The sequence below is a fragment of the Scomber japonicus genome, chromosome 10 (assembly GCF_027409825.1).
Source record: "Scomber japonicus isolate fScoJap1 chromosome 10, fScoJap1.pri, whole genome shotgun sequence".
Taxonomy (NCBI): Eukaryota; Metazoa; Chordata; class Actinopteri; order Scombriformes; family Scombridae; genus Scomber; species Scomber japonicus.
This window is the reverse complement of record NC_070587.1, coordinates 8,334,333-8,359,820: the sequence shown is the minus strand read 5'-3', so window position 1 is coordinate 8,359,820 and position 25,488 is coordinate 8,334,333. Positions and strand designations below refer to the sequence as shown.

The window sequence follows — 25,488 nt, the reverse complement described above, 5'->3', positions numbered from 1 at the left end:
GGAGGGGGCTGATAGGGAGGCACTGGTTGTAATGGGAAGGATAAGATGGAAGTGGGTGATCGAGAGTGTCACTCCACTGGACATGAATGATTAAATGATCTCTCGCTGGATTACTATTCCATATTCTAAATGGGAGATTTTTTAAGCTTCATAAACAAATGCACTCATTTATGAGGGATTAACAGTAATCTCTCTATTTCTATCCTTTTTTTTCCTCCTGCGCACCTCTCTCACTGTTCCCTCCTCTCCCTCTTACTGCCTTGTAACTGTAGTTTCTGACGCACTAACCCAATGTAACTAATAGCATATCTTATCACATGCTTCTCCTCTTAACAGACAGGAGCAGGCTGAGAGAAGTTTAAGTTTTATTTCTTATTTTTTCAATCAGCAGACAGCCACAGAGATTACACAGATAGATAGATTACACAGCCTTTGCTTTCACTTTTCTGCCCCTTTTTGTCCTCTCTCTCTCTCTCGCTCTAATGCTCTTTCTTTTCATCAATTTGAAATCCACTATTCATGCAACATTGTTAAAGAGTCACATTGATTTCTTCTTTTATTCTCTTCATATTCAAAAGGGAATTAAATCGGTTTTATTTAACAGTCAATAAGGCACACACAGACTGAAATGGAGAGTGTATAAATACAGTATAAATACAATATATACAAACTCATGCAAGCTGTTTTACAAAAAAAAAAAAGATGGATGAAGTGTTAAGGCATTAAGTTAAGAGTGTGACCAACTGGAAAGTCATGTAAAAACAGAGAGGAGTTTGTGGTTGGTGTAATGGGTAGGGAGGTCGGTCATGCTTCACTTGAGTTGACGTAGATGAAAATGTATTCCAGTTTGGTTGGTTGAGTCTAGGTTTTGGGTTTGCTCAGGCTCTCACAGCTCATCTTTGCCTCCTGTCACCCTCCCTCTCGCTCTGCTCTTCTCCTTTGATGCTTGGCTTCGAGCCTTGCCGCTCTTGTCCGCCTTCTCCTCGTCCGCTTTCACCACACTCTGTCCGTCTGCAGCCCACATGGCTTCCGCCTCTTCTCGCTCCTGGAGGAGAGAGACAGAATAAACAGATGACAAAATATTGATTCACAGAGGGCACTATGACAGGAAAAGTTTGGATGAAGCTGATTACATGTGTTCCTGTCCATTTATATCCTTGAACTGTGAAACTAGTAATCTTTCCTGTATTACACTGAGACAATGTAGGCTTTGCTGAACGGGGAATATGTGGAATATGAATTGATATCAATATGTTTTTTTGTCTTTTGTCTTCATGTTTTAACTTAACTAATCTTTACTTTGTCTTGTGGGCCGTACTGTTTGGCTTTATATTTCCCTTCTCAGTATCCTGGTTTTGTTTTATCTGTCAAAGCACTTTGTAAAATCTGTTGTGTGTTACATAAATCAAGTTATTATTATAATTAAAATGTTGTAAGCATTGAACCTATGCTTTTCTAACATAGCAAACATGCACTTGTGGTGATAAAAGACCAAGTAAGGCTGTACAGTAGCAGTAAAACCAAAACACACTGAACTAATCCTGTGAATTCAACATTTAATTTTCAAGAACCAGGATGTTATTTCTTCCTTTAAAGGTTATGTTATCTCACTGTGAATATTAGAAAAGATAAACTCACTGCTAAAGGTTAGCCAACGTTGAAGTGGGTAAGCCACTGTACTGTAAGTATTAAAGGTTATTATTTTTCTTAAAGGTGCAGTGTGTAGGATTTAGTGGCATCTATAGCTCAGGTTGCAGATTGCAGCCAAATGAATTTTCAAGTCTAGGAGAAACTAGGGTGGCTATGAAATTTGCAAAAGGCCCTCTTTAGAGCTAGTCTTTGGTTTGTCCATTCACAGCTGTGAAACATGGCGGCCTCTGTAGAGGAGGACCCGCTCTCTATGTAGATATAAAGGGCTAATTTTAAGGTAATGAATATACAACAATTCTTATTTTCAGGTGATTATACACTGATTAAACAAACTTAGAAATATTATATTCCATTTCTGCCAAGTCTGTTCCACTAGATGCCACAAAATTTGACACACTGCACCTTTAACTAATAAACACCCACTCTTCAGAAGAGTCCCTGGTATTTATGTTATTTTCCAAATGCGGACACTGCAATTTATTACAAAATGACTGATGGCATACATTTACAAGAAATTATGATACTAGAACATCCTCAACGCATCTGAATGAGTCATTTTTTCCAAGTGGGTATGATCAACCCAAAGGACAATGCCATGGTTTGATTTCAGATCGGGCATTGTGGATGACAAACCACCACCAGATTTGCATTGTCTCCAGCTGGTCTCATTTCCCAGCACTGGCATCACAACACAAATAACCACATGGCTGCAGGCAACAGGTCAGACTGGAGGAGGAAGTCAGTGCAGTGTGTCATCATAACGCTCACCATGTCTCTGTACAGCTTCTCCTTGGTGAACCAGAGGGCCAGTGCGCACCTCCGGCCTCTTGTCACTGCAGTGACACCATGGGGGTTAATTGGACCTGAGGAAAAGCCTGCTACTCGGCCACAGGTGGGTTTTACTCGAGCCTGAAGGGAAAGGTCAACAATTCATCATGTAGAGCAAATACACTTAAAAAAAATCATGAAATGAATTGAAGTGAAAGTCTTAGATAATCACTTACTGTTACTGTTTTGGCATCCCTGCTCGTGAAGAACAACTCTCCACCATCAAAGTTGTCATTCAGATAGAGAATCGCACTGTGGACAGAAATGTAATTTCAATTTAGGTTTTGTTTAAAACAGAAAAATGAATATGATAAAGACAATAAAGACAAAAGCATTTTGTTTACCTGAGGTCTCTGTGTATAAAGGCTGGAGGTTCCTTCCAACACTGGTTGGTTTCTGGCTCAAGGAGACAGTTGTCAACATGGACAGGATGAGACAGGTCCAACCGGCCTTCCTGGTCCCCTGAGGGCACAGAAAATCAAACAGACAATCTCACTTCCCTGAAGACATTTACGTTCACAGAGTCAAGTCAGAACTCTGTGAAATTGTGTAGATCCACATGGGAATAAAGTTTAACAGTGTTCTCCCCTGAGCTTACTGCTGGTGTTACCTGCGATAGCACTGCGGCAGACCAGGTGTGTGAAAGAGACAAAGAGTCCTGAGGGGCTCCTGAAGTAGGAATGAAGCAGGACTCTCACTCTTTCGCCCAGCTCATGTAACAGCCTGGCGTCTGATTGGTTCACCATGCCATCCTGAGACAACTGTGAAAGAAAAAACAGTGAGGATCAACAAATTTCAACTTCATCTTCATGAGAATACCACTGCACGCCACGATGATGAAATTCACTCAAAAATGTGTAACATATCTGCCTGCATTATTTCCTCTTCACCCACCTTTAAAGCCCTGAGGACGGTCAGGCCCTCAAACGTCTCATGAGGTGTGTGTGGAGACCGTCGTCCCCGATAACCATCTCCAGCAGATGCTGCAGCCTATCAGAGACAAGAGGAGTCATGGGGTAAATAAATGTAAGGTGAGAGTGTGACCATGCATCAATTATGTAACAGCCTGAACTTACTGTTGCTAACTTCATTATTCTGTCACACTCCTTCTCTGTCATGACTCCGTCGAGTACAACGCGATTGGTCCCATTCAGAACCTCGTCGTCCATGGCGATGGTCACCCCCACCTCACGGATCGGTCCACCTGGAGAAAGGATGAATAGGAAACGGTGAGAGAAAAAAATGGGTGAATTCTACACTGTTACAAACTGAAAAAAAGGGTGGAAGGACTGCCTTACCTGCAAAAAACCCACTGTCATCCACTTCCTCCAGCAGCTCTCCCTCTTTCATTTTTTCTTGCATTTTGTCTTTCTCAACTCTGTAGGAACACAAAAGACTCAGAGTTGACATAACGTTAACTTTTACTAAAACTAAAGTTACCGAATGACTTTTCCTCCGGTATGTCGTACCTCCAGACCTCCCTGAGTGATTCAGGAACAACATCTTCCGGAGTCCAAAGATCCTACCCAGAAAACAATTATTCGCTTTACGGTCGTTCAACTTGTGCATCACGATAGTATATATTTGCAATCAGTACTTACTGGGTCGATGAAACTGAACTCTAAGCTCTCCATACCAAAGTAGAGAAGCTTTTTCTCCTGCAAAGACCGATTAACATATCTGACAATCTCCTGTAGGACAAAAAAAATATGTAGTCTGCATGAACAAAAGTATGAAAAGTGAGAAAAGTTGAAAGTCTGCAAGTGATGTTACAACCATAGTGGTGAAAGGTACCTGATCAGGCTGTGTGCCTTGTGACTCTGTGTCTCCTCCTAGTGTCTCATAGTAGAGCTGCAGGTTGTCTATGTTGTCCTTGTCAGAGGGATAAAACAGGAGCAGTGAGCGAAGTGTCTTCACTGCTCCACTAATATCTCCAGCTGTGGGGAAGCAGGAGAGAGAAATGAGGAGAAGCGGCACATTGATTAAAACAGCAACTGATATCGACCACACAGGTTCTTCTTCAGAGTGTAAAACTGATTGTTTGCACTTTGTGCTCTAAATGGAAAATACACCAGAAATATTATACAGACAGGGAGCAAACAGACAAAGAGCTATCACAAATTATATCAAAGAAAATACAAACCATTCAGGATGGTGCAGTCCCATCAATAAGTACAATTACTATTATTATTAATTCTAAAATATAAATCTTTCAAAGTTACTCTCTTTTCGCTGCATAAGAATTTCCTGAAAAATGTTTTCTTTAGTGTGACCAGTGTCTTCATCTTCAAGAGCACTTTACATGCAGCAAGAGGTTCTTCCTGCATGTGAAACTGAGTTTGCAACTTGGACCCTTTATTCTTCTTTGTATAAGGTGAAGTGACACTTAGGATTCAGGAGTGAATGTAGCGTGATCATGAAGCAAAGACTATTTAGAGGAAGACATATTACAAGTCACTAAGGCACATGCACTGTTCATTCAAAATTAAATGATCTTCAGTTTGACCTCTGAACACCAACCTTTAAACTGGACAATGTGCAGATGCTCCAGCTGTGTGGGCAACAATTCCTCCTGAGCAGAAATCCTTCCGGGACGTGTGGCGACCTGAGTGACACAGGACTGCTGGCACGAGAGCAGCGAGAGAGAAAGAGCTAGATGGAAAAGAAAAAAACAGTTTCTTTCTCTTTTTGTCTGACTCAAAGTGAAAGAGTAAAACTACGTTTTTTTCTTACCTGCAGCTTTCTCAAACACGCCACTAACGCTGTCCACTCCTCTGTCCTCAGGCAGCCGCTGGGAGGCCACCACACACTGTGCCCTGCACTCCTCTGTCTGCCGCAGTGTTTCATTCACACATGCTCTCCATTTCTCTGCTGCTTGCACCCAGTCAGAGGAGGCCTCATACTGCATTGCAGAATCATACAGGACCTGCGTTTGGGGGCAAGTAAAGATACAACAATAAGATTCAAAATGCAGATCCTGCTAGACTGGCTTGTGTTAAGAGAAAATAAAAGTAGAAACACAGACTTTATTCCACTTTATTTTAATACATGTAATTACACATTTAAGCCCATTTCAGACAAGCCTAACCATGTTGTAACAAGTGTGAATGTCTGAAAAGACAAAGGTTTGAATTACATGATTGAATCACAGAAAGTGAAAAGAGACTCTCAGGCTGCAGCTGACTCCTCAGTTACATCTCCAAAATAATTCTCTTATGTATCCAGTTAGTTAACATCAGAGTGTGTGCAGAGTGAGTGTGTTTATTGGTCCTCAAGTTCAAGTTCAAGTTTATTGTCATTCCTTTCGTTACAAGTTATGAAAAAAGCAAGAATTAAATATAATGTCCCTGCAGCCATAGTGCGATACATACAAATATTTGAAAAAACAAAGCAATAAAAACAAACATAGGACAATAGGAGCAGCAAACTTCAATCAAAGTGTAGATACATAAAAATTGTCCAAGTGCTGAGGTGCTTATGGAGTTCTGAACTGTCCCCCTGCAGTCAGGTGGGACGAACAGTCCGTAAAAAAAATTCTGTTTTTGACAGCGGTGGTTCTGGATTTGACTCTGCTCAGTCTTCTTCCAGAAGGCAGCAGGTCAAATAGACCTTGAGAGGGGTGAGAGGAGTCATTCATGACGCTACAGGATTTTCTTTTACACCTTTCTGTGGTGTAAGAGGGTTCCAAGAGGATTTGTCTGTGATGTGCACCCCCAAGAACTTTACACTATGCACTATCTCCACAGTCTTACCATCAACCTGTAGGGGGGAGTGAGTTTCTTCAGCCCTCCTGAAGTCAACAATCATCTCCTTCCTTGTAGACATTCAGAGAGACTCAAACTGTCTCACCTCATCCCTATGAGCAGATTCATCATAGTTGGTGATGAGCCCCACGACTGTGTTGACGTCAACATACTTGATGATGTGGTTGCTCTGGTTTATGGTGACCCGGTCGTGGGTCAGTAGTGGGCTCAGCACACATCCTCAGGGGGCTCCAGTGTTTGCAGTAACACTGAAAGATGTCCGTGTTTTGATTCTGACCATCTGTGTCCTGTTACTCTGAAAGTCTAAAAATCCAACCGCACAACAAGATGCTCAGTCCATGAGAGCTCAGCTTATTTGTCAAGGTCTGAGGAATGACGGTATTAAACACTGAGCTAAAGTGAATGAACAGTAAACAGGCAAGAGAGGACTGTCCAATCCCTCCTGTAGATGTTGACCTAATAAATCATTTCTGTTTATCCACATAAAACCTGGATAATGGTTTAGAAAATTCTAAATCCACAGAAAGTGATTAACTGAATTTTAAACATCAAACGGTTTTCTACAAAATAGTGAGAAAATATTCTGTTCATGAAAAGCAGGATCATTATATACTTTGTCTCTGTTTTACGTCAAGAATGATTTGGTATTTGAAAAGCAAACCAGTGAATTTATTGACAGTCTATTATAGATCTGCAACAATTATAGTCAAAAGACAGCAACAATTTTGATAATTTACTAATCATTTTAAATGACTTCTAAGCAAAAATGGCAAACATTCACTGGTTTCAGCTTCACAGATGATAATATTTTCTGGTTTTCATATTATTCAATAATGATAAATCAATTATCTTTGGTTTCGTATGGACTGTGGTGGGACAAAACAAGACATTTAGAAAAGCTGTGGGCACTTGTGATGGACATTTTTCACAATTTGCTGACATTTTACAGATTGCATGAATGACCACTTAAGAAAATAATCGATTGATTGGTTGATAATAAAAATATGTGTTAGTTGCTAGTGTGTAAGTTGCTAGTGTGTGTGTTAGACTTTTAGCACTGCAGTTACCTACAGTGGCCAAAATTACTTGCTCATACACAACTACCTTCTTCGTTTCAAACCCATCAACCCCCCCATGCTGCTCCTCACCCAGTGTTTCTCATTCTCAAGCTCTCTGTCCTGGAAGTCATCGTCTGTCACTCCTTGCATCCTTCTGTACTTCTCAATGTTGTTTCTCATCTCCAGGTGACTGGGGTTGGCCACAAAATAGGTTTGAGCTGCTGATGCCGCCCTCTGCAACTTCTCCAACTGATGTGGAGGAAGAGCAGAACATGATATTCTACATATATAATATTGACAATAAATCATCATCATTAGTATGCCATAGACCTTCATGAGTGCTTTAAGAACAGCTCACCTTGTAGTATGTGACCTGAAGAAAGTTGTAGGGGTTGCGACTGCTGAACTCATACTCAATGTCTGCAGAGACAGGAAGCTGTCCAACAGGGGTGACAGAGCGTCCAATACAGAATCTCAAGCACTCAGCCTTCTGCTGCACCCAATCCAAGGCCCACAGGTCCCACAGACTCCCCTTTGCAGTGTCTGACAATACAGAAAATGTGCGTCATTATAGGGAGTCATACATATAATCAAACAAACAGTTCAACTGAACATTTCCCTGTTTAGTTGTTTTGTATAAAAAAATATACCTGTATCAATCTAGTTCACATTCATGTTTTCCTATTACTTTACAATTTAGTATTTCTTAATTAGATTTTGACCAGAGGCTCCTGAACACCTTGTGTCTTATAAGGTTAGCTAATAATACAGTACTCACCTTAGCTGATACAGCCTTCTTTGTGGTACAAATGTGCAATTAATCAAATTACCACAACTCAATTGACAGGCAGTGAACCTTCAGCTTTGGGGCCCCTGGAGATCTGTGGCCCCAGGGCAGTTGCAGGCATGGGTTTGTAAACTAGTTTTGACTTGATTACTCCAAATGAACATCTGGATTACTGCTAGGCCTATTTCTAGGTACAGCAAAGGAAAACAAAGGGATAGCTGCAAGTTAATGTAACATTTTAAAGTGGTTTTGAATATATCAATTCAAAAAAATTAAGAATTGTATCCATTACATAGGCTATGGCAAAGTAATTTATGAACTTACTCGCTAAGCATGTTATTATGTCTCCAATTTGTATGTATTATTTAACTCATTTATCATATAATTGAATGAATTGCTAATAAATAACCACTCACTGACTCCACTTCAACACCATGCACCACAAAGACAGACAAACACACCATTTAAACCTCATAACTTACCCAATTTACTGTATGCATCCAGTCCTGCTGCTACACAGTCATCATAACACTGCCTGCGTATTTTAAGCAGTGATTCCTTGGTTACGATGGACTTTTCCAGCAGCTCCGCAGACTTAGCCCACTCCCCATTAAAGTATGAACGGACCCCTTTATAATACAAGAAATCATACGGCTGCAGCAGTGACACGACGCTGCCGCCAACCTGGTTGACTGAGGTTAAATTAAATAATGCTAAGATAAAGATATGAAACGCCACGTATACAGAGGAGTAGCTGGAGAGGAGCGCCATGGTCCAAGAAGCAAACCCTCAAGTGGAGGAGACTCAGCTTGGAGGAGAGAGGAGGGACTAACTAGGAAAATATTCGGGGAACGAAGGAGTTTGCAGCCCTAAAAAGTTTCCTCCAGGGTAAAGAGTTAATTAATTTGACATACTCACTACAGCTTGTCGTTATCACTCTGACTGGTTATTAAATTCCTTTAAATTGAGATTACAGCTAAATTGACCATAATTTTGTTTGAGATAACAGGGATAGGTGACCTGGTTCCTCGCACGTTACCATGGTTGCAATACCACTAAGTGGCGGAGAGCGGAGAGGCGCTATTTTTTCCCCCATCCGCATTCCGAACAGACCCACCTCTACTCCACTTCTGATTGGCTCTAACCCTACGAAGGCGACGAGTACTAGCCAATCAGAGGCAGAGTAGGGCGGGTCTTTTCAGAATGCGGGTGGGAGAAAAAATAAAACGGTTGTGAGAGGAAGACGTCAGTTGAAATCAACGGACATTACCGTAAATGTACAAATAAAGGTGGTTGATCCACTATCCATGGATTAGTTCACAATTTTTCAAGTCTGTCTTAAAACAACAGTCAGATGCCCATGTGAACAAAAAATGTCATTCCCCATGCCCATACAGACTATATATTAAGATGTTCCGTTTGAGGAAGAAATTGGTTTGGGAAGAGACATGATAATCAAATGATGTCTGGGAACAGAGCCTTGGTCACGCTTGACCCCTGATGATTTTACCTTTTGCTACGGTACCCTCTCCTGTTTTGGACCTTCTCAATTAACATTGACATCTGACTGAGAACCACCTTCCCCCTTACTAAGATGGCCCTGGTTTCCGTCTGAATGCAAATGCCCTCCCTTCCTGCCCTTTTGTTTATTTTCATTTGCTGATCACAGCCTTGGTCTTACTGTATAAAATGCTTCCATTTGCTCGGGGTCACTCAGTCTACTGTCTCAGACCCCAGGTCCTTTGAACAAGGACTTGAGTGATTTTCTTCAACACCTTCAAATGTGCTTTCAATGTGAGTGATGGAGGCCAAAATCCAGTGTGTGTCCATTAGGTTAAAAAATGCATAAAAAAGTTCATATAAAGTTTATGTGAGGGCTCAACAGTCTGAGTTAGTCATTTCAATTAGATATCTACCACATTTAAAGTATCTTTAGCATAAATCTGTTTCTCACAGATAAGTGACTTTATGAACAAAGCTCATGAGAAATTATGTGTACAAAATATGCAAATATGATACTTCCATATACACTCCTCTAGCAGTCACAGAGGTATATTAGTTTTAGTGTAGGAAATGTCTAGACAGTAATGCTTTTTACATTTAGGATCCATTGAGCCATGATTATTAGTCCCATTAATGCTTGTGTCTCTAATAATAACTGAAGTAGAAGTATAAAAAAGGACTTTGGCACTAAAAAGTCTGTAATGTTGAAAGTTATCAACTTGAATTGACCAAATAGATAACTGAAGCTCTGTATAAGTTTCAGATACACCTTTAGATACATGTTTTGCACAGAAGGGGACTTGTGGCAATTGGGGGTCAGCCATAGTCCCACTGCACAGGTATGGCCATTCCCTAATGCACATAACATATTGTTGTTTTTCATCTATGAAAATGCTTGAAAGACAGATGAAATTCTTTATTTTAACATTAAACTGGGGGAACATAGGGCTGAGGGAACATGGGGCTGTGGGAACATAGACACGTTCCCGGAAATTGTCTCTGATTATTTACATTATAAGTGCTTTATAAAGGGATCTTCTAGTTTAGTTTAGTAGCTTTATTGTCATTATACTGAGGAACAGAAAACAATATAACGAAATTTATATAGCACTCCCTGAGCCATAAGGACATTCAATACAATTAAAAACAACTTAAGACATAAATACAACATTAACAATCTATAAGAGCAACAAAGATAACAAATATAAAAAGGTGCAAACAGTAGCAGTTCTTGTTGTAACAGTACGCCATAATCAGTACATGAACAGTAGGATCGATTATAGCAAGAAAAGCATAAGAAAAAAAACCCTTTCAGTGTTTTTTAGGCCACCTGAATTGTGTCTATTCCCTACATTCAAACACATTTCAAACCAGTTGCTTTTAAAAATTTACGACGGGTACCCATATTGTAGACATTACGGTAACGGGGCCTTCCCTCAGCAGCAGCAGCAGCTCATGATTCATTCAGACAAACACACACAGCAACAGTCGGGCTAGACAACGGACACACTCTCCGAGCCGGTGAATCAAGAGGCTGGGGGTCCAAACTCAAGAGGAGCAAGTGTCCCACTGAAAGGCGGAACTAGCTAGCTAGTCATGGCGGACGTTGGAGAGGTTCTGATGTCGGTTTTGTCCACTATCCGGGTCCCGAAGCCCGGGGACCGTGTCCACAAAGACGAATGCGCCTTGTCATTTTCCTCGCCGGTGAGCCATCTTTACCTCTTGCAAATAAAACCGTCAGCTAACAAACAGCGTCCTTTCATTCCCCCACTCTCTTCCATTCTCTTATATTTGTCACACTTAACGTTTTGTCAGCGCTGTCCTACTTTTAACTGACTGGCTTTCCTAGATTTTCCTGTTTCGACTGAGTAGCAAGCTAACGTTAGGCTAAGCTAATACTGCACTGTAATGAAAGCTTAGCTGCTGTAGCCTGCTAGCTAGCTGTATTCCTTAAACCGGGTATGCTGTCAAAACGAGCTAGCAAGCTAGCTGTGGTCCATTGAGGAGGCTGTGGCAGTACCTATCTCTTACCTATTCTCTCAATCTAACGTTACATAGTTGACGCTTTGAGTTGATTAGCAAACGTCAGAGGTTGAAATGTAATGATAACTGATGCTGTGACATGGACAGATACCCACATTGCTCCCAACCTAAACTTCCCAGTGTTGTTTCAGGGTGGTGAGACATTACTACAACATTTTTTGTCCCCAGGAGAGTGATGGAGGCCTGTATGTGTGCATGAACAGTTTCCTGGGCTTTGGAAGTCAGTATGTGGACAGGCACCATGCTCGGGCTGGCCAGAGAGCTTACCTGCACATCACCCGGACTCGCAAGGCTAAGGTGGACCCCATATCTTCCTATTTATATGATTTATTTTCCTTATAGTGGTGGTTAATTCTGCGTATCCCTGTGGACACCTACAGTAATTTGCAGCACCATCTCTTTCCATGTACACTAAATTACTCCCAATGCTCATTACATGTGTAATTCTCCTAGAAGGAAGACGACAACAACTCCGGATCTGGACACCCGCCTAAGAAGAAGCCCACCAGACTGGCTATTGGTGTGTGCGTTGAAGAGTGTTTGCATAAATATAAATAATATGGGCGTCATCTTTTGTTTGTCATCTATAGTGTTTATCTACTGTTCTGTTTCTGGTCTGTCCAGGGATTGCAGGAGGTTTTGATGTGGAGCAGGAGCTGTATGAGGAGGATGTAAAGGTTGTCATCTTACCTGACAGACAGGAAGTGACAGCAGAGGATCTTGGAACCATGCCTGACGTTGTGAGAGAGCGGGTGAGATTTTGTGTGTAGTCTGGTCACAGAAATGCTATCAATTTGTTCAGATTCTGGTTTGTCACAATCGTAGTAGGCTACTCTACAGAACTGACACTGGCACACTTTCAGGAAAAATAAAAAGATGTGATAAGAACTTTATTGTTCCAGAGGGGAATTTGCTATGGATGCACAATGCTCCCGCTTGTTTAATACACATCGCACATCTCATAAATAGTTGTACAATAAATGTAATGATTGCTCATGTTGTAAATATATTCTTTAATATCAGAATATTGAGACACATGCACATAGGGAGGCACACAGATATATGGACACTAAACTGTGTTACTCTCGGTGACCAGTTAGTTCAGGAGTTTCATCATGAGCTCTTTCTGAGGTGTAATTTGTGTCTGAAAACTGATTTTCTGTGTTCCTCAAGGTGTCCCTGTCAATGGCGGGTATCATGGCAGCCGACTCAGTGTCTCATGCTTTACAAGTTCAACAGTGGGACGGGGAGGTGAGACAGGAGTCACGGCATGCTGCTGATCTTAAACAGCTGGACAATGGGCTCAAGATCCCTCCCAGGTGAGACCAGAGCTCACAGCTATCGCTTACATACAAATATCATGCTGTTTCTCACAGATAAGTGTCTTTATAAACGGAGCGTATGATGATTGATAAAGGAATGTACAAAATATGCATATATGATACTTCCATATACACAAGATACACACACACACACATACACACTACACAACCTTTAGCAGTGGCAGAAGTGTATTAGTTTCAGTGAAGGAAATGTCTAGACAGTAATGCTTTTTATATTTAGGATCCATTGATCCATGATTGTATTCGTCCTTTAATACTTTTGTGTCTCCATTAATAAAAAATGTGTAGCTGTTAAGTTTTATTTGTCAAAACCTCAGAGCACATCTATATTAGAGGACTTGCTTGTCTTTTCTCCATCTTAGTGGCTGGCGGTGTGAGGTGTGTGACCTCCAGGAGAATATTTGGATGAACCTGACGGATGGCAAAGTGCTCTGTGGTCGCAGGTACTTTGATGGCACCGGGGGCAACAACCACGCCCTGCTCCACTTCCAGGAAACAGGGTACCCACTTGCTGTCAAACTCGGTACCATCACTCCCGACGGTGCAGGTGAGAAAACATGATCATTTTTCTGCGGTGAAAATTTGAAATATCAGGACATGACATGCAAGTCTGTGAATTATTACTGCTTCTTTGCCCTCAATTTCCACCACTGTTTTGTCCAGATGTGTATTCCTATGATGAGGACGACATGGTACTGGATTCCAAGTTACCAGAGCACTTATCTCACTTCGGCATTGACATGATGACCATGGAGAAGGCAAGTTCTGTGTTTCTGATTTTTGTGGTTGAACAAGACTATTTTCATTTTGTGTCACTTAACCTACTGTCATTTTAATCTTCAGCATCTGAACAAGATCTTGTAGACAGAGGTATTGCTCAGCCCTCTGATTCACCTTTGGACAGTTACAAATTTAGCCAGAGATATTTAATTTTTCCCTGTTGGCAGACATCCATACAGTTATAGCTATCTGTGTCTCACAGAGCCGTCATTGATTACATAGTATTACTATGGTTATAAAATCCAGTCGCAGCGTTTGAGCGTCAGTCACACTTATAAAACCAATACCACAGCAAAAAAGAAAAAAGTTAATTTAATAATTTGCCAACTTTTCTATTATGTTGTTATTATTATTGTTATTGTTGTTGTTGTTGTTCTAGTATGATCACTGGATTATAATTGTACAGTAATACCTATCCTTGTGTGCTCTTACTTTTCACCACATTTCTTGTATCATATTTGCCTAGTATATTTTTCTTTGTTTCACATATTTTCCCCCGTACCTGTTGTTTGTCTTCAGATTCCCCGCTGCCATTCATTTCTTTGCCACTTGTTTCTTCTGTTACGCAAAGTGCAAATCACACAGCTGTTGAAGTCTAAGATCTCTGAACCTCTCACTGTGTACTGCATTGTTTCTTGTCTGGCTAATGTATTGTTGCACACACATTTAATGATGTGGCACAGGCAGGGGGTGGAGGAATTGTTCTACTGTGGAGGAAAAGACAGAGTGTAGCACTTAAAACTGCAATGATGTCTTTTGTAGTTTCTTACTCCTCTGCCTGGTGTCTTTACTACTTTTAAATTGGCTGATCTTCCTCATCATTTTCAAAACTTGCCTTTGCATATGAAGGTTGCCGTAGTGAATTCTATTTGTGTGTCCTCTGCATCCTTCAGTCTCTTATCCCTTTTACTTCTCTGCTATCAGACTGAGCGGACTATGACAGAGCTGGAGATTGCTGTGAACCAGCGTGTGGGGGAATGGGAGGTGATCCAGGAGTCTGGAACTACCCTACGTCCGCTGTTTGGCTCGGGCCTGACCGGCATGAAAAACCTGGGCAACAGCTGCTACCTCAACTCTGTCATGCAAGTGCTCTTCACCGTTCCAGACTTCCAGAGCAAGTCAGTACTTCCCTTTTTCTTACAACCTCCATCTTCCTGCACTGTCAGCTTGTTACGTTAATCATTTTTAATTTAAAAGCACAATTTTCATCCCTGTGTCTCGCTGCAAAAACAATTATATTACAGTTGTAGAGGTGAATCTTAAATGTTCTTCAACTCAAGAGCAATAATAGTATTAGTGGAATATTGAATGTAAAGAAATTTGTTTCATAACCTTTTATCCATGTTTTCCAGGTATGTGTCTAACATCGACAAGATTATTGATGATGCTCCAAGTGACCCCACTCAGGACTTCAAAGTCCAAGTGTGAGTATATTTTACAATTTTCTACCTAATGTAACAGAGCTTAAAGAAGTTGAACTGGTTGTTTATGAGAAGCTGTTGTATACCTATATATGATTGAAAACAATCCTCAGTACTATTAGACACTCCAAAGTGATTTCTTTTTATAGCTCACTTTCTACTAGGCCTGGGCGATAAAACAATTGTGTTATGTATCAGCGATAGACGTTTCATCAGTAGCAATAAGAAAATTGTTCAATACTTTTACTTAAATGCAAACTGCCTTGAAAGCAAATGGCAAATACACAAAGCTCAGTTTCATGAACAAACCCCATGCATGCTCCCTCCCTGGCTCATAAACAACCTATTATATCCTTGATGAAGGAGTGTACCACGAGTCAAACATTCAATTGTTTTAACATATGTTTTGTTTGGTTGCACCATCGACAGCATAGAGTGAGAAAATGAGCACAGATGTTGTGGATAAATTATTTATTTGTGGGTGTTTTTCATTGTTGTGATAACATAAAAATTATTACCCGTTTGATAAATAAAGTAGTTTAAATTCAAAGTATGTAAAAATAGGTAATTAAAAATGATAAATAATTATTGATATTGATTGACATGAGACATTTTATCATGGTATCGCCCAGCCCTATTTCCTACGCACATGTTTCACACACACATTCTGTATTTTTTCACATTTTGACTTGAAATGTTGCTGTCGTACACAGAAGATTAAAGAAAACATTCACATAAACATTGACATTCTCATAGCGTGACAGCTGTCAACCACAAACCCAATTACAGAGCTCTCTCCAGGCAGATCCATGTTCAAATGTGATTTTTGTTTTGAGTGTGGGTTCTGCTCCTGAATCAGAACGCTCTATTGATCAGCAGAGTTTAGCCAGACTTATAATGACACTTGGCCTCTTGCCATTTGAGCTCTATGCCATTGCAGAAGAAAGGAGATTTGTTCCAACTTCTCATTTAAACTGACAAAGACTTTTATTGTGAAAACAAAAGTGAAACCGTAGTCTGATATGAGCTGCACCGGTATGTTCTACAAAGTGACTTGAGGCCTTTTTCATGTCTGTCATTTTTATAAGTTCACAAATATAAGAATCTCATATTTTCACTGACCTGTAAAATTCAATTTAAAATCTGCCAGAGGTGACGTGTATGTGGCCGAATCAAACACAGCTTCTACGTTTCTTCCTGCACAAAAACCTTTGTCCTCTCAAGAGAGATATCAAAGTCTTCTCCCTTATTAGACATTGTACCCTGTTATTTGAAAAACTAAAATATGTCTAGGCCTATATCCAAATCCTCCTTCTGTGTGAGGCTCTGATGTGTTGTTGGATGTGCAGTGATTTCAGCTTTGTTTGTTTATCGCAGAGCCAAACTCGGCTTCGGTCTGTTGTCAGGAGACTATTCCAAACCAGCACCAGACCCTGGAGATGAAAATGGTGCATCTGAACCCAGGGTAAGAAGAAACAATCATCCAGTGGATTTCAAAGTCTTTACAGATATCTATTGCAATGTTTGGGATTTACTCTCAGAAATTTCTGAGAATGTGGTCCGCCAAAGCTCTTATCGTTGACAAACTTGGCTATTCATGTTTGCAGGGAGACCAAATTGGCATAGCACCACGAATGTTCAAAGCACTTGTTGGGCGGGGCCACCCAGAGTTCTCCACCAATCGCCAACAGGATGCTCAGGAGTTTTTATTGCACTTCATAAACATGGTGGAGGTAAAGTTGTGCTCTCACTCTCTCTTCATTGTCCTCAACTCTTTTCCTTTATATTATTGATCTTATTATTTCCTTTCCCTCACAGAGGAACTGTCGCTCCGGGGCCAACCCATCTGAAGCCTTCAGGTTCCTGGTGGAGGAGAAGATTGTGTGTCAGCAATCAGAGAAAGCCAAGTATACACAGCGGGTGGATTACATCGTCCAACTGCCGGTGCCCATAGACCAGGCTACCAACACAGGTGAGGGGTTGATAGCTAGGTTCCCTCAATGGGGTAAAAATGGTTCCCATACCTTTTTAGATGCACACACTATGTATACTTGAATGAATTGTGTCGAGTGAAAATCAAGTTTTTAACCATGTCCATGTGGTGTTTTTTATATGCCACAAGGAGGCTATAGACATATCGGAGTCTAAATAACCAGTCAACGCCATAGCTGTGCTTTTCTGCCTTGCAACTGAAGAGTTATCTTTTTTGTGCAGCTACTCCGAGCACTTTTGTTGAAAATCTCTGAACTTTTCAAAAAGTTTCTGGGGGAGAACAAAAAGCCTAACAAATGGATAATAAATGGCAAGAAGGTGATGCTAGTATTTTATACAGCGGTGGTTAGAGTGGTAATGTGTTGTCAAGATATTGTCATTGAAACAAAACCCGTGAACAGTGCTTCATCAAAAAAGTGCTGGGATGAAGTGCTCCCCAGCTCCCTGCCAGCAACACTACATAGACACACATTGTTATTGTTCCAAGCAAGTATCTTTATGTCTCTTAATGCACGTCTGGAGAGGATCTTTAATACATTTTATTGCTTTGATTGAACACAGTGCTGTGTACTTAAGTTTTTTTTTTGTCTTAACAGAAGAGCTGCAGGAGGCAGACCGTCGGCGTGAGGAAGGGGATGCATCAGCCCCTACAGTACGTGCGCAAATTCCCTTCACAGCTTGCATGGCGGCCCTCAGTGAACCAGAGATCCTCACAGACTTCTGGAGCTCAGCTGTGCAGACAAAGACTACTGCTACCAAGTATGGAAAGAGACATCCACTCACACACTGAAAGTGATTAATTAGAAGCAATAGAAGCTTAATATTAATATCAGCTTTTGTCTCATTTGTCAGAACGACCCGCTTTGCCTCTTTTCCCGACCATCTGGTTATTCAGATCAAGAAGTTCACCTTTGGCCTTGACTGGGTCCCCAAGAAACTGGGTGAGTAAAACTGTGTTTTTGTTGAAGACACGAACATGGTCCTCACTTCCTCTCAGAGTTGTAAAATCAGATCACTGAGACAAACGAGGCCACAGAATCATCTGGAGGATCTGAAAAAGTATCATACATACATAAATACATAAAGTGATTACGTCCAGGTGTTGAAATGTTTTGGGATTGAATTAAAGGTTGAATGGAGGAATGTCTTCACCCCTGATACACATACAGCACAGGTCGAAGCTCATGATGCTGATACCAGCAACAGACTAAATACTTAATCCTGATGGACCTAACGGTGTCTGTTAAAATTGTAGTTTGGTTCCAATCATTTTTTATTTTTATTTAGTATTTATTTGGCAGGGACAGTACACATCAATGAGCATTTTAGTTCACACTGCAATGTAAATGGGTCAGAGTTAGCCAAGAGGCTGGTTTACACCTGTAGTCCCTGGGCAGCTCAACAACATAGCAAAGCACAATGAAAAAGAAATTAAATTAACATGACATTTTGAAATATAAAAAGCACATCATTAATAAAAAGAGAGAATAAAACCTATTTCCACATAAGGTCTGACAGTGAAACACACAGAAGCTGGAGATTTAGTGATAAATCCAGCTCTGGTGTTCTTTGAGTTGGTTCAGAGTTGTTGTTTTTTGAACAGTGAAAATGTTTTAGAAGTCCGTATATGTGGGGAGAGTGTTTCAATAGTGTATGGCTCTGACAGAGAAGGCTTAACATCCAAACGTGCTCCTTTTGTAAAGGAACAACACAATCCCCTCCTATAATAGTCCTTTCTGGCCACAAACCGGCTCAGTGGTGGAGGGGCCAGACCGTGTAGGTTATTAAAAACAAGGCAGGCGTCATTGTACAGTCTGAGATTGTAAAGTGTGAGGACATTATACTTATGAATAATGAGGCAGTGGTGATATCTGTGGGTCTTCTTGTCCATGATTTTAAGTGTTTGTTTTTAGGGGGACTAGAGTTGATGTAGAGGGGTTAATCCTGCTTGTGATACAGATGCGACAGATGTGAGAATATTATTGTGTACATATAGAATCGGAAATAAGCAAGACCACACTTCACGGTGTGGTTGACCTTCCTTACACGTTTTTTTAAATGTTAAATTTGTATTCTGAGAGCAGCTGAAATTTTTCACCATTAAACAAGACATGGCCCCCGCTTCCAGAGGACAAGCGACAAACGAATGAATGAAGAAGAAAACTATCACAATTACGGTTTGGAAATATTGTACATATAATTTGTTTATGAAAATACTCAAACTTAGACAGAAACGGAGCTTAGATTTGGTTGGTTGTGGCCCAGTAACACGTGCAGACAACTCCACAGCTGTCCTCGTCTTCTGATTCAAATGTTACTTAATCGTAATTGATGCATGGAAATACATGACATCACTTTTTTTCCCAACCGAAAGCTGCAAGAGAAATGAAGAGCACAGACAAGATGCAAAATACATAAAATCTCTCTTGTACAGTAATCAGAAAGTTTTGTTTTCTTCCATCACAAACTAGAGTGAATGTGTACAGGCAGCAGTGATGGTCAAGCGAGCTACAGAGTGTATGAGAGAGGGAGAGGGAGTGGCGGTAGAGCAGCGTGAGTGAATAAGAGAAATACAAATTTATTTCACTGTGGTTACCTTCTAAAGCAGAAATAATAACTGTAAAACACTCAACAGGTCGTCCACTGTCGAGACGGACACGCTGAAGTTTTGTGTCATTTTCCCCCTTTGCATCTCATTTTTATTCATTCATGACATTAAACTCAAACATGAGTCATGCAACGGTAAATACAGAGAACAATGGGATGGCTCTGCGCTGTTGTTTCCTCATGTGTGAAAAAAAAGTCATTTTTATATCCAGCGTGGGCCAAATCGCCTGATCTTCATGGTTCTTCAGATGTGGTGGAAAAACAAACAGGATGTGCAGAAGGGAATTTTAGTTCCTGAGATTGTTTCCTCTGGTTCTGTAGTTCCTGGAATTTTTGGATATAAAATAGCTATTCGTTGAACAAAATGATTGAACTTAAACGACCAACATTAGCCAAAAGAAGTTTTAGGTTTTCTAAGGAGAGATGAGAGGTATTAATTCATATCTGTGCATATGAACTCAAGTGTGTGATTTACACACTCAACTCCGACTGGGCAGTTATTTCCTCCTGTTGCTATCATACTGGCACACAACAACTTAGTCCATTTCCTGAGTAATGGATTTGCACACTTTGTTGTTTTCATTCACATTCTGGTAGCTTGTTGACGTCAAATTGTGGAGAATGTGGAAGCTGCTGACTGATCGGCTTCCTCCATTTTGTTTAAAGTGCTTTTTATGCAGTTGGATGAACTGCTTTTGTTTTGTGAGGGGATCAAAAAGAGCTGAAAAAAGGAAAAATTGCATCAAATTTAACATTACTCAACATTGTGCTGCTGTGGGAGTTTTGAGTCTTTGAGCAATGAAGGTCGGCTCCAACTGAGACACTTTGTCATACTTCATCATTTATACTTGCTACAATTTTTGTGATAATGTCAAGAAGTTAGGGGTGAGGAAAATGTACTGTACTTTCAAATTGAAATGGTGCAGGATCCTAGACAATGGTGGATGATGAAATAATATTTTAAAACTGTTTTTTTTTTTTGCTTTATGCAGACGTGAGCATCGACGTTCCTGATACTCTGGACCTGAGTGCGCTACGTGCAATGGGACAGCAGCCGGGAGAGGAGCTTTTACCAGAGGTGGCCCCGCCCCCACTCATGACCCCAGACGTGGAGGTTAAAGGTATCCTGGGTTCCCATGGCAACGAGGAGGACGACTCGCTCTACTCCCCACTGCTGTGTCAGTCTGTCTGTCATTTCTGATCTTCTCCTTCCTCCTTGGTGACGCTGTTATATGTCCACCCTTGTTTCCTCCTTTTGTTTTTTTCTGCCTTTTCTGTTTGTCCTCGTGTTGCCTTATTATTTGTTTATTTTGCATCATGTGAGGTTCATAGTAGGAATAAGTAGGTTTGGATTACAGAAGCCATAACTTATTGGTTCCGTTTTTACGGTTTATGAATTGATGTTTCAATATATATTTTTTATGATTTTTGCCTTTTTGTCAACTTTTTAAAACCAGAAAACTTTGTTCTTCCATTTGTTAATGACAGACATTTCCACTAAAAATGAAAACAGAAGAACAAACATCTTTATTGATTTTTCCACAAGGTACATCCAAGTAATTCAACTCTCTCCTCTCAACACATTCTCAGCTCCAGTTCTTGATGACTCCACTGTGTCCCAGTTATGTGAAATGGGATTCCCACTGGAGGCCTGCAGGAAAGCAGTGTACTACACTGGGAACACTGGAATCGATGCTGCCATGAATTGGATCATGGGCCATATGGATGACCCAGGTGTGCAGATCAGTGGGAACAAACCAGTGAGCAAATCATCATCAATCAATTGGACTGCTCCTCTCAGTATTCATGTTCTTCTCTTTCTAATTGGCTGCAGACTTCTCTGCCCCGCTGGTGTTGCCAGGCTGCAGCTCTGGAGCCGGGACCACACCCACAGAGAGCCTCTCTGAGGAGCACCTGGCAACCATCGTCTCCATGGGTTTCAGCCGAGACCAGGCGACCAAAGCACTTCGAGCCACGGTTAGAATCAATCTCTGTCCAATTTAAAGATTGGGATTTAACTAATTTCACAGGCCACTAGTCTAAAAGTAGAACTGTGCCAATACAGGCAGGCACAGCTGTGCCCTTTTTACTCCGTAATGAATCTCAGAGACTTTTACTCTAATAGCTCAACAAAATTAGTGTCAGTTTAAAGTCACAGTAAGCAAAGCTGTCTCATTATTATCTGATAAGGCATTTGTCGTAGACTTGCTTGTACTCGTAGATTTATTGTTTTGCTGGCATGTCGAAATGCAGAAAAAAGTAGTGTATTATATAACAAGTATTGCTGAAGAACAAGAATAGCTGTTAAAAGTTGTCGAAAAACAACGGGTGACTGACTTAACACTTCTGTATGGATTAAGGATTTCAGATTTCGTTGTGATGGAGCTTAGGAGCCAATTATGAGATGATGTCAGTTGTGGTGGCCTAATTTACATGTTGGGTTTTTACTGAAGTAGACGCTCTTCAGAAACTGACTTCAAACATTTTGGTTTTGTTGCATATTTGTCCGCGGATCAGTTTTACACAAAGTGAAAAAGTACAAAGTGAATCAGTTAGGCAATGAGCTGCAGGAGAGTCTCAAACCTTCACCACACATGAAAGTAAACAAAGCTTTTTACTGTGCTGCTCTCTTCTTATTAGTTACTGTCTCAGTCTCACGTTGAATCAGCAGGGTGATTCCACTTTTTCTCCTCTTAGAAAATATCCTGTAACTGCTTTTGACAGTTGAATTATCAAGACATTATTAAACGTTTGGCTCCCTGTAGAAGTGGCCTTTCATAGTGCATTGAATGCTTCATGAAAGCATTACAACCTAATTAATACAAGTGAAAGCTGTTCCTATGTAGAAATGAATCTGACCAATTAGTCTCATCCATTAAATGGACTTTGCAATGTTTAAACTTTGTGATGTTCAGCCTCTGAAGAAATGACATCAGCTGTCTTTGGTCTTCTAACTTAGATAAGTATAATTTAAAAAAAACATATAATCCTTATAAACCAGTTGTTGATGTTCACTGACAGTATTACTCCTCTTTGTGAATCAGAGTAATGTGCTGGACCGAGCAGTTGACTGGATCTTCTCCCACCTGGATGACCTGGAGTCCATGGATGTTTCTGAAGGAGGTCGCTCAGCTGCAGAGAGCGAGGGTGGCAGGGACCCTCCGCCCGGACCTCGTGTCAGAGACGGATCAGGCAGTGAGTCCCAGGGAGAGGGAGGAAAGAGAGAGGATGTTTAGAGGGATACATTCAGGATTCAGAAGAATGTGACACGATCATCTTCTAACAATCATAATTTCATTGGGACGTTTCGTACTGAAACATGTGGTTTTCTTCCTTTCTCCAGAATATGAGCTGTTGGCATTCATCAGTCACATGGGGACGAGCACAATGTGTGGCCACTATGTTTGTCACATCAAGAAGGATCAGCAGTAAGTGTTCTTTTGCACGGCACTTCAGTGTGTTTCTGAGTTTTAGGAATATTTCACTGTTTCAGAACTTCAAATATCATATTTTAAAGTTGTTGTTTTTTTAAACACATACAGCTTTAAATAATAATAGTCATGATTGGATCAATGATATTTTAGCCAGAACACTAAAGTCTCACCTCATAGTCACATTGTTTAGTAATTAATGTTTTACTACAGTGTTTGCACTGCAGTGTGTCTCAAGAAGACACTACCATGTGGCTGAGCCCTGCTAACCCGATGTGTCATTCATTAAAAAAAACAAAAGAATCACAATACTGAGTCAGATGTGTGTAGAGGTGTTTGTAGTTATTCTGCAGAAGCCTGGTGTCATTTTCAGCTGATTTAATGAAAGCAAACACAGTGAACAAACGTGCATAACGGCACTGTGCCCTGGCACAGCTGCAGATTTATAAACACATCAGTGCAGCTGCCTTCAGATGCTGCAGAGATTTCATGAGCTGAAGGCTTTCATACAGTACAAAGCAGCTGTGGATGACTTTAAGAATCACCCACATTCATTTACAGATCAATACAGTTGCTTTAATCACATTAAATGTTCTATTCTGTGCCAATTTTGGTCAGAGGGTGTTTAATTGAAATCATTTATTCATACTTAAAGCCTTAATTTGTTATTGCAACACGTTTACAGCTAGTATTTAGATTGTTCTTGCGTTGGTGGTTGCATCATAAAAAATAAGGCCCAATATTTTATTTAGTGGTCAAATGATGAAACTAGTTTGAACTTGCAGCTCCTTCTGTGTTCTGATTAGGATTGGATTTAAAGGTTCAACATCTTAGAGTAGACTTTGACGTTATTGTTTTGATTACAGTCAAAACAACCTGGCTTAGACTTTAAGCCACTTTATTACCATAATGCCTGAAAGTGAGGGGACAGAAAGTCTCGTTGTCCCCCTTATTCTGGCTCTAGTGGTCTCATCTGTTCCAAATAGAACAAAAAAAAAATTAGTCTCACACATCACATGCTTTCTGTTCTTTGATGAGTAGTTAGAGTTGTATCCATTTTGACACAAAAAAACGTCTTTTTTTAAAAATGATTTTCTAATGGAAATGCTCAGCAGGGGGCACCATACTCCAAGTCTGGTTTGTTAAATGTCATCTGATGTGTACACAGTATTACATTGTACTTTGTAGAACTAATTAATTCAAAATATCCACATTGGAATAAGCCCAAAACTTTGCTATCATGTGTTCTAATATTATCCTTTCAGTCATTTGGATCATGTTGGATGTTTTATGTTCAGATAAGACCCACGTTCCACTCATAATAAGATCAATAGACTGTCTGTAAACAGTTCGTTATTAAGTGTGTGTGCTCTGTGTTTCACAGGTGGGTCATCTTCAATGATCAGAAGGTGTGCGCTTCAGAGAAACCTCCCAAAGACCTGGGATACCTCTACTTCTACCGGAGAATTGCCGAATGAGACAAAGGAGCGCTACACTCGGGGTGAAGGAAGAGGGCGTGGACGCTAACACAAACACACAACACAACATCCACAGCTGCACCCCACCAAGCTCTTACAAACGCCCTGGCACGCTTCACAACTGACAAAACTGTAAATAAGTCTCTCAGATTGCAAATATACCCAGTTAAATAAATTGGTGCAGATGTACAGATTAGGTATTGGGGGGGGGGGGGAGATGTTTTATTTTCATCCACTGAGCACAAAAGCGTGGGCCTGATCAGAGAAGCAGGTTCAGATAGTTTATCTGGACAAGTTTTCTGAGTAAAACTCTGAAATCTGGATCGTTGCCTGATGTTAAAAGACCTTTTCCAGGTTTCACTCGACAGTATTATCCAGTAACTCAGAAAACCTGCTTCATTGAACAGGCCCTAAACATTAGCAGGACTTTTGTTGCAAAGTCCATTCACTCTTTAATAAGTTTGCTCTATTATCACCGTTCCATGTCCTGGCTATTGACGTCCATTGCCAGCAGTGGTCACTGCCCTTCTCCTTCAAAATACAGTCTATTGCTTCCAACCCCCTCTTTTTATTTTATTGGACGGTTGCAGCTTAGTGTCACCTCTTCAGCCAAGCACCAACTCCTCCTCTAGCCTATTCAGTGAGGAAGTAATAACAGTTCACGACGAGAGGAAATGTCAGTAAGTGAAACAAATAAATAACAGCTCACGTGTGTGTTACAAAAGGAAATAAAAAAAATGTCAAACACCAAAATCAACTTGTTTTCTCTGAAAAGTTTGAGGGTGATAACTGGGTGATATTTT

The 25,488-nt window shown here is 40.6% G+C and overlaps 2 protein-coding genes across 3 annotated transcripts; one reads left to right on the top strand and one right to left on the bottom strand.

Moving 5' to 3' along the window:
- Window positions 1–658: 658 nt before the first annotated feature.
- Window positions 659–8,858, bottom strand: p3h3 (prolyl 3-hydroxylase 3). The gene is made up of 16 exons (XM_053326419.1): window positions 8,570–8,858; window positions 7,659–7,843; window positions 7,391–7,549; window positions 5,212–5,404; window positions 4,999–5,130; window positions 4,273–4,415; window positions 4,080–4,169; window positions 3,948–4,000; window positions 3,777–3,856; window positions 3,555–3,682; window positions 3,373–3,468; window positions 3,089–3,239; window positions 2,823–2,940; window positions 2,655–2,730; window positions 2,419–2,559; window positions 659–1,045 (listed from the first exon to the last, which is right to left on the bottom strand). The coding sequence occupies exons 1-16, from the start codon at window positions 8,856–8,858 to the stop codon at window positions 887–889; spliced, it is 2,193 nt and encodes a 730-aa protein (XP_053182394.1). The 3' UTR covers window positions 659–886.
- Window positions 8,859–11,070: 2,212 nt separating this feature from the next.
- usp5 (ubiquitin specific peptidase 5 (isopeptidase T)) lies at window positions 11,071–25,442 on the top strand. 2 transcript variants are annotated; one of them, XM_053326413.1, is made up of 20 exons: window positions 11,071–11,294; window positions 11,802–11,930; window positions 12,090–12,153; window positions 12,258–12,385; window positions 12,807–12,952; window positions 13,339–13,523; window positions 13,640–13,734; window positions 14,681–14,874; window positions 15,109–15,180; window positions 16,555–16,642; window positions 16,785–16,910; window positions 16,996–17,149; window positions 17,766–17,928; window positions 18,022–18,110; window positions 20,769–20,897; window positions 21,367–21,510; window positions 21,611–21,753; window positions 22,821–22,971; window positions 23,120–23,204; window positions 24,592–25,442. In XM_053326413.1, the coding sequence occupies exons 1-20, from the start codon at window positions 11,187–11,189 to the stop codon at window positions 24,683–24,685; spliced, it is 2,487 nt and encodes an 828-aa protein (XP_053182388.1). In that variant the 5' UTR covers window positions 11,071–11,186; the 3' UTR covers window positions 24,686–25,442. The 2 variants fall into 2 exon arrangements, with proteins under 2 accessions (XP_053182388.1, XP_053182387.1); XM_053326412.1 differs by having other exon boundaries at window positions 12,087–12,153.
- The last annotated feature ends 46 nt before the right edge of the window (window positions 25,443–25,488 follow it).